The sequence below is a fragment of the Sus scrofa genome, unplaced genomic scaffold (genome assembly GCF_000003025.6).
Source record: "Sus scrofa isolate TJ Tabasco breed Duroc unplaced genomic scaffold, Sscrofa11.1 Contig1914, whole genome shotgun sequence".
In the NCBI taxonomy this organism is placed as follows: domain Eukaryota; kingdom Metazoa; phylum Chordata; class Mammalia; order Artiodactyla; family Suidae; genus Sus; species Sus scrofa.
Window position 1 is genome coordinate 503,879 of NW_018084979.1, and position 9,310 is coordinate 513,188.

The 9,310-nt window shown below is 58.5% G+C and overlaps 1 protein-coding gene across 1 annotated transcript; it reads left to right on the forward strand.

Moving 5' to 3' along the window:
* Positions 1–202: 202 nt before the first annotated feature.
* DIO3 (iodothyronine deiodinase 3) lies at positions 203–2,309 on the forward strand. The gene is given in 1 exon segment (NM_001001625.2): positions 203–2,309. A coding segment is annotated over 1 exon segment (918 nt). The 5' UTR covers positions 203–349; the 3' UTR covers positions 1,268–2,309.
* The last annotated feature ends 7,001 nt before the right edge of the window (positions 2,310–9,310 follow it).

Below are 9,310 nucleotides of genomic sequence, written 5' to 3' on the forward strand. Positions count from 1 at the left end.
CTGGGACCGGGGCGGCGCGGCGCTTGCGCTAGCCGGAGGTCCTCCGCCGCGGACGCCGGGGGCCCCCGCTCCAGCCGCCCGTCCGGGGCCGCCGCCGAGGCCCGGGTCTCCGGCCCCGAGAGCGGGCTCCCGGGCCGCGCCCCGCCCCCGCCGGCCCCCCGGCCGGGCCGCCCCGCCCTCCGGCCGCCGGTGCCCGCCCTCGGCCCACGATCTCTAAGGCCTCGGCGGAGCCGCCGGGTGATCCCCCCCGGCCTCGAGTTGCAAGGGGGCGGGCTCGGGCCGGAGGTGGAGTCTCCCGCCAATTGAAGCCTCGGCTATAAAGCGAGCTCCCCGCACAGCCGAAGCCCAGATGCCTGGCCAGGCCGGCCGGCGGCGGTTGGTGGGGGGGGGCTGTAGAGGGTCCCAGGGGCCCCTGGGGGGCGCCGCCACCATGCTCCGCTCCCTGCTGCTTCACTCTCTGAGGCTCTGCGCCCAGACCGCCTCGTGCCTCGTGCTCTTCCCGCGTTTCCTCGGCACGGCCTGCATGCTCTGGTTGCTCGACTTCCTGTGCATCCGCAAGCATTTACTGGGCCGCCGGCGTCGGGGTGAGCCTGAAACTGAAGTGGAGCTCAACAGTGATGGCGACGAGGTGCCCCCCGACGACCCGCCTATCTGCGTGTCTGACGACAACCGCCTGTGCACCCTGGCGTCGCTGAGGGCGGTGTGGCACGGCCAGAAGCTGGATTTCTTCAAGCAGGCTCACGAAGGCGGGCCAGCGCCCAACTCCGAGGTGGTCTTGCCCGACGGCTTCCAGAACCAGCACATCCTCGATTACGCTCGAGGAAACCGCCCGCTGGTGCTCAATTTCGGAAGCTGCACCTGACCACCGTTCATGGCGCGAATGAGCGCCTTCCAGCGCCTGGTCACCAAGTACCAGCGCGACGTCGACTTCCTCATCATCTACATTGAGGAAGCGCACCCCTCCGACGGCTGGGTCACCACAGACTCTCCCTACAGCATCCCGCAGCACCGAAGCCTGGAGGACCGAGTCAGCGCGGCGCGAGTGCTGCAGCAGGGTGCGCCCGAATGCTCTCTCGTCCTAGACACCATGGCCAACTCCAGCAGCTCCGCCTATGGCGCCTACTTCGAGCGCCTCTATGTCATCCAGAGTGGCACCATTATGTACCAGGGCGGCCGCGGCCCCGATGGCTACCAGGTCTCCGAGCTGCGTACCTGGCTGGAGCGCTACGATCAGCAGCTGCACGGCCCTCAGCCCCGTCGAGTGTAAACAACTGCTGGACAGTTGACTGAACTTGGTGGGCTCTGCCTTCGAGCTTTCTAAGCCCACGTGCAAACGCCCCAAACGAAGTCAGGCTTGGCGAGGGCCCAGTGACACAGCTGTGCTGAGCCATGGATCGCAGGCAGAGTCTGCCCCCTCGGCCAAGCCACCTGAAGATTCTCCTCCGCCTCCCCGGGGCTCTGCTTCAGTGACTGTCCCTCACCTGTGTTGCCTGGCTCACTCTAAGTCCCCTTCTGGCTGCAGAGGCAGCGCCACCCTTGCTTGTGTGCCCTGGACTTGTCCTTGCACAGGCCCCTGCCACGCGCTCTCCCCAGCGTGCCCTTAGCCAGGCGCATTGGCCCCGCGCAGAGAGACTTTGGCCGCAGCCGCGCGCCCTGGGCGCAGCTAGGTTACAGCACCGCGTCTGGCTCACCCTAGTTGCCTGGCACCCACACCTGTCGCTCGTCCGGAGGCGATGCCCTGCTGCTTTTGTGTCTACTTCTTGTCCCTGAGTTGGGGGAGGAGGCTTGGAATGGGGAAGGGTGGGTGGGCAGGGTTACGTTCCCCCCCCTCATTTGGGATGCTCACGAGCCCCACTGCTGATGACGAGCTGTCTCTAACTGGTCTTGACCACGAGCCGGTTCTGAATTGCAGGAGACTCGAAGCAGCGCCCAAACCGAGAGGGGAAAGTGCTCTGGGTTTCCTTAATGAAACCACATCAACGGGGTGGGAGAGGGAGGTTGGGGGACTGTTGGGGGACAGAGGGAGACAGCTTGGGAGGTATTGGCGAGGTTCGCAGCGCCCCGGGGAGAAGGAAGGGGCTAGGGCTCCAGGGACAGGGGGTTTGGGTGGTGGAGCCCGGAGAGGAGAGATGGGGGGAAGAGCCTGGGAACCCGGAGTGAGGGGTCTCTCAGGCAGAGCTGCCGATTGCGGGGCCGGAAGGTGGGGGGCCCCTGATTTGAAGGCCGTTTAGTGAGTGTTTTGCTGGAAATATTCCCTGTGTATAAACTTCTTTTACACTACAATAATAAAGGCTTGAAGTAAATTGCTTTCGGGTTGCCTTTGGTCCCTTTATTTTTTTCTTCCCTCTGAATAGCGGCAGGAATTAACCACAAATCTCTCCCTCGCGTCCCCATAGTGACCCTGGGGGTGGGGGTGGGGGCGGTGGAGAGAAGGAGCCTAGCTAGCAGGGGCGCGGGAGGGAAGGAAGAGGGGAGGGGGGTCTGTGGCCGTGCCCAGGATGTCCACGAGCACGCACGCACCCGGGGTGGGGAACGTGGGGTCGCCAGAAGAGCGAAGCGGAGCCCTGCGGGGTCCTGGAGAGAGGCGGGAGAGGCAGCGGGGCCCGCACTTGCCGCCGCGCGCGCGCGCGCGCACAGACACACACGCACACGGTTACAGCTGCCCGGGCGGCCGCCCATCCAACTTCTCCCAGCGATTGTCAGCGGAGGGGAGGGGGCGATGCGGGGGAGGGCCAGGGGGCTTTGGACCCGGGTGTCTGGGCTCCCGCCCACCTCGGGCGCCTCAGCACACCTGGCTCCTCCCCAACCCCATTCCAGCACCTTGCTCCTCCCTCGCCCCCTTCCCGAACCTGCAAAATTGTCTCCTCCCACCCCCCAACCCCCGCTTGGTGGCTGGGGTCCCCGGGAGGCGCTACTAGAAAAGCGCAAGGTGGCGGAGGGAGGGGCGAGGGGGGAGGGACAGCCGGCCTGCAGCGCCATCACACTCGCAGCAGCTCCTGCTGCGGGGCGGGGGTGGCACGGAGTGCGGCCCCCGCCCAGGACACCCCCTCCTCTTGCCTCTCCTCCGCTTCCCCAAGTTCGAGCCAAACCTCATCACCACCCCCAACGTGCTCGGGGCTGGGAAGCGGAGGAGAGCGAGGTGGATGAGCCGAGAGAGACCAGAAACAGGGGGGCGGCCGTTGCCGGACCTGGGCTGGGAGAAGAGGGGTCCTGGTGTTTGGTACCCATCCCCGGCCCGCAGTCCAGGCCAGGCGCTCCCTCGCGATCCGCGCCCTCTTTTTCTCCTGCTGATTCCCTAGGTGAGGACCGCCCCGGGAGCGCGAGATCAGCTCCCATCTCCCTCTGCTAGTGACACCTTGAGCAGAGAGGGGGTGGGGGGAGACCGAGAAAGAAGCGCCGAGGCGGAAGTCCGTGCATCAGGAGGCTGGGGAGCCCGGCAGCCGAACTTCCCCGGCCTGGGAACCCGGGGCCGGACGAGACCCCGGATGGGGGTGGGAGGGGTGGGGGCGGTGTCGGCGAGCGCCGGGGTGTGAGGGCGCGTGCACTGGAGGGGGCTGGTCTGCCGGGATGAGTCTGGGCACCAGCAGGCTGGTTGGAGGAGAGAGGCCCTGCTCCACCAACGCCGCCTCCGATTCCACGCCCAGCCCCCACGCCGCTCCTGCGTGAAACTTTTTGGAACTGACACCCTGAGCTGGGGATTTTTTTTTTTTTTTGCTTTAAAAGTATTTAAATTGAAAAAATTACTTTTAAGAAGAAAAAAAAAATTGGCACAGATGGTATTTCTGCATCTCTTCCCATCCCCCCCCCTCCCGCGCGCTTCTTCTCACCCCGAAACCCCCAAGAGTACTGAGCCAGCAGCGGGGATGCGGCCGGGCGCCCAGGAGGGCGCCGCCAGAGCTCTGGCCCGCGCTGCTCTGCTCGGCTGGGGGCTTGGTGGCGGGGAGGAAACAGAGGCAGGCCCGGGGCAGCGGGACGCCGCCGCGGGGGAGGGAGGGCACTGCACGCTCCGGCCACAGCCGGACCTGGTCCTCCCGTTGGGGATCTCTTTGGACGCGCTGAGCGCCCTGCCCTCCCCGCAGAGCTTGCCCCCTGGGAGCCTCCTCCGGCTGCCCGGCCCGAAACTCGGAGAGCTCGGCGCTGGGCCGTGCGGCTCCCGCCCCAGCCGGCGCAGCCGGGCGCTCCCTGCTCCAGGGGAGCTCAGCCCTCCTCCACCCCTTCCTCCTTGCTCTTCTCCGGCCTGTCTCCCGTCCTCCCTTTCACCTTTCCTTTTCCTTCTCGCTCTTCCTGTGCTCTCTTTCTCTTGTTGCTTTCTCCCCCTCCCCCTTTTCCTTTCAAACCGCCCCTTCTTGTAAAAAGAATGCATGCTCATTGCGGGGAAGCAGAAAAGTCCGAGAAGAAAATAAAATCACCCCAAGGTAACCTCAGGGTGCCTGCGCTTTCTAACTTGCCTTTCCCATGTACCCAACTTGTAAAACGAGCAGGACCCGCCTTTTACAGGCTGGCATTAAATGTGACTCCCCCGCACCCCTCTTTCCAAGCACCCCCTATTTCCATGTCAATACATATCGAATGACTCCGGGCCACGTCTTCCAACAGAAGGCCAGGGACGGCTCCATGGGTGCCCCAGGGGCAGTGGATGCTTCACTGTTATAAACGTTCTTGTCACTCTTCAGGGAGCACCCTGTGCCCACAACTCTGTGCCCCTTTCCCCTGCGGGCACATTTTTTTAGAGAGAGATTTACTACATCAAGACACATGCACGTCTCTAAGCTGTGTCTGTTTCACCACACTTTGCCAAACTGCCCTCCAGAAAAGCTATTTGATGTTATTGTTTTGTATTTTCCCAGTGCTTTCTCTCTTCCTTATATTTAACTGAAAAAGATGAAGATAACACACAAATGCATTTTCGATATTAAATTTTAAATACAGGAGAGCATAGATAGCAGACATCCCACCCCCTGCTTAGAGCAGGGGTTTTCAAACGGCCCTTCCGATCCCAGTGGAGGGTCATGGAATCCACTTAACAGATCAAGTCAAGCATTTTGTAGAACTGAAATGGAATAACACAATATAAACACCAATGTACATGTTGCCTAGTGAAACCATAGTTTCCTGAAACCTTTGTTTATTTGCGCGCATGTGTGTGTGCGCGCGCACGCACACACGCGTGTGCTGGTGCCCAAGCAAGTGGCTGATGTGAAACAGCGTTCTCCTGAGGGATCCAAAATGTTTGGAAATGTGTGAAAGCTACCACCGCGTGTCCGCAGCCTTTCCTGGTCCAGACAGTCCCTGGGGGCTCTTTCCTTCCACACGGATTTTTACCTATCGATAACCCTCCCTGAGCACGTTCTCAGATTGCGTTTCCCATCATGGGGGTGGCACTGCAGTGTCTGATGATCCCCCGCCCCCGCCCCCAGACACTTTTCATGCCACTCCCTATCCTGGCATCCTCCACCCATCCATACAGCTAGTCTGAGCAGCTCTGTGCCTGCAGGCAACTTTGTGCCAGGCACCTTCTGGGTGTCGGAGCCCCCACCCCCTGGAGGAACTCATCTCCCCTCTCCAGGGATGCTCAGAGCAGAGGGGGGGTGCAACACAGCCTTTCTAATTACCATCAGCAGCAGCCTCATCATCTCAAGGTACATGTCATCTTAGCACGAGGTTTAGCCTTAAGCAGGGAGGGGGCATGAAAAGAGTTTCTACAGAAGGGCTTATTTGCCCTCTTGAAGGCACAGGCGCCTCCCCCAGGGAGACAGGGAAGGAAGGGCCTCCTTGGCAGAGGGCACTGCCAGTACAGGTTGTATTCAGAAAACAAGGAGCCTCCAGGGCGGCTGCAAAGCAAGAGGGTGGTGAGGAGGTGGTGGAGGAAGACAGGCAGACAGGAGTGCTGAGCCTGGCTTGGGAGCCCTGGGTACCAGCCTGTGGTCTCCGCTGAGCCTCATGGGTGGGAGCCTCGAACTGGAAAGGGGGGAGCTCGGGGGGAGGGGGGAAGGAGGATGGGATGCCTGGGGTCGGGGTGACTAGGCATGTCCACCCACCCACAATGACAGAAGGGTACAGGCGCGCTTTCAGGGGGCAAGCTGGCATCTTCGCCTTTGGCCCAGTGACTGTCCCCTGGGTATCTACCTGAAGGAAATCATCAGTTGGGCAAAGGGACAGGTAGGTAGGTAGGTACCTGTTTATGCGATGCAGAGAAGTAACATTCTCAACTGTGAGACTACCCCCACGTGGCACAGTGGGAAGTGACATCTGAGTGCTTGAGCCAGGCGGCCAGGCGCTGGGCACAGTGCTTCCTGGGTCCTCCTAACACCCCTCTTAGATGGGGATGCTCATTGGCCCCATTCCCATGATGAAGACACTGAGACTTGGCGCCGTGGCTAAGCTGGGCCGAGGGGCTGTGGGCTGAGCTGTGTCCTCCTCCAAAATGCGTATGTTGCTGTCGTAACCCCTCGTCCCTCAGAATGTGGCCTTGTGGGAGATGGGATCTTGAAAGAGGTAATAAGTCGGTACAAGGTCAGAGGGTGGACCCTAATCCAATGTGACTGGTGTCCCTAAATGAAGAGATAAGGACACAGGCACAAGGGAAGGCCAGGTGAGGACAGAGGAGGAGACGGCGGCCTCCAAGCCAAGGAGAGGCCTCAGGAGAAACCAACTCAGCAGATACCTCAACCTCAGCCTCCCAGCCTCCAGAACTGTGAGAACCAGTTCCCCTTGCTTAAGCCACCTGCTGTGCGGTACTTTGTGACAGCAGCGCTACCAAGGGATATACAAGGTCACGGGCTAGAAAGTAGCAAAACCTAGAGGCAGGGAGGTGAGGGCAGAGGGAGGTTCTGGCTGGAGCAGGTGCATTCTGGACCAGAAAGCCTCCCTGACCCTAGAGTCCGGGGTTTACCATCAGGCCACACAGCGTCCCTCTCACGGTGGCCAAAATGATCAGGGCCCTTGAGTCTCCCCCACACAGGCCATTTCATCCTTCTGTTCTTACAGGAACGAGCAGCTCCTAGGCCAGTGGGTCTGAACTGGGCCGTGAGCGCGCGTGCTCTTTTTTAATATCTGCAAAGAAACACGCATGCAGCTCTGGAAAAATCTACCCCGAGGAATTCACAGTAGCTGTCTCTGTGTGGGCGGGATTATGAGTGTTTTCTTACTTTCTTCTTGTTGCTTGTCTGGAGCCTGTGATTTTTCTGTAGTGAACGTATATTGCTCTTATGACAGAAAAATAAGACGAAAAGCCGCAGAACCAGCGGCTGTGGCAAGTAGCAAAAACTGGAGGCAGGGAGTGAGGGCAGAGGGAGGTTCTAGCTGGAGCAGGTGCATTCTGGACCAGATCCAGGGGTGGGAGGTGGGGCCATTGGGGGTGGCACTGTGATAAGAGATGCTGGGAAGGGAGAAAGGGGATGGGGCTGCAGAAGAGAAGAAAGGACACCAATTCAGTGTGATTTGCAGATAAACAACGAGTATCTTTGTAGTATAAGGATGACCCAAATCGTGCATGAATATACTCATACTAAGAAAACATTATTCATTGTTTATCTGAAATTCAAATTTAACTGGACCTCCAGAGTTGTTTGCTTTTCTAAATTTGGCAATCCTAAGAGAGGGGGTGGCCCAGGGGCGGCCCCAGAGCTCTAAGGACCACAGGTGGGAAAGGTGAAGCCAGAGTCTCTAAGACCTTGAGTTCCATCTTCCAGAGGCAGTTGGGTTTCTGTGGCCAGACAGAGGCCCCCAGACTTCCCTGAGACAATCCGGTGACCTGGAGCCAAGGAAGAAGCAACCATCAGCCCTACCAGCTGCAGGATTTGCAGGGCCCAGTGCAGAGTAAAAATGCAAATGCCTTGGTTTGAAAAGCAGGGGGCGCGAGTTCCCCGGTGGCTCAGCAAGTCAAGGATTCAGCTCGTGTCACTGCTGCAGCATGGGTCGCTGCTGTGGCTCAGGTTCAGTCCCTGGCCCGGAAACGTCTGCATGTTACAGGCGCAACCAAAAATAAAAAAAAAAATTTTTTTTAATTTTTTTAAAAGCAGGGGGCAGGAGTTCCCACTGTGGCACAGTGGGTTAAGAATCCTACTGCAGCAGCTTAGGTCACTTCAGAGGTATAAATTCAATCCCCAGCCCAGCTCAGTGGGTGCTGGAGTTCCCATGGTGGCTCAGCAGGTTAAGAACCCGACATAGTGTCTGTGAGGATGCAGGTTCGATCCCAAGTCACGCTCAGTGGGTTACGGATCCAGTGTTGCCATGAGCTGCAACGCAGGTCACAAATGCAGCTTGAATCCAGTGTTGCTGTGGCTGTGGGTAGGCCAGCAGCTACAGCTCTGATTTGACCCCTAGCCCAGGAACTTCCGTGTGCCTCAGGTGGTTCTGTTAAAAAAAAAAAAAAAAAAAAAAAAAAAAAAAAAACAAGATCCAGTGTTTCCACAGCTGCAGGGTAGGTCACAGCTGTGGCTCAGGTTCAACCCCTGGCCCAGGAACTTCCATATGCTAGAGGTATGGCCATAAAATTATTAAAAATAAATACATGTTTTAAAAAGCAGGGTGCAGGAGTTCCCGTGGTGGCACAGAGGAAAAGAATCCAACTAGGAACCATGAGGTTGTGGGTTCAATCCCCGGCCTTGCTCAGTGGGTTAAGGATTTGGCGTTGCCATGAGCTGTGGTGTAGGTCGCAGACATGGCTTGGATCTGGCGTGGCTGTGGCTGTGGCTGTGGTGGAGGCTGGCAGCTACAGCTCCGATTCAACCCCTGGCCTGGGAACCTCCACATGCCGCTGGTGCAGCCTTTTTCTAAAAAGACCAAAAAAATTTTTTTTTAATTTTTAAAAATAAAATAAAAAACAGGGTGCAAAGTGCCAGCAATAGTACAAAACATAACACTTTTCCTTTCTTCCCAGTTACCTCAACTTGTGGTGTTTGTCATTTAATGTCATTATAAATAAAGAACGATTAGCATTCTGAATTATGTGTTTGTCTGGGTTCTCCGGAGAAACAGAGCCGACGGAACGGAGAGGGGGAGTTTCTGTAAGGAACTGGCTCGTGTGCAGATGGAGGCCGAGAAGGCCAAGATGTGCTGTGGGCAAACCAGAGACCCAGGAGAACCAGGGGCATATGTTTCCACGTGCAAACACCCGAGACCCAGAGAGCTGATGGTCAGAGGCCCAGACTGAGTCTGAGTCCGAAGGCTGAAGAAGACCGACATCCAGCCCTGAGACTGGCAGGCAGAGAGCCAAGCCTCTCCCTCCGTTTGACCCTGGCCAGGCCCTCAACTGATTGCACGAGGCCCACCCACATCAGGGAGGGCATCTGCCTTAGTCAGACCCCAA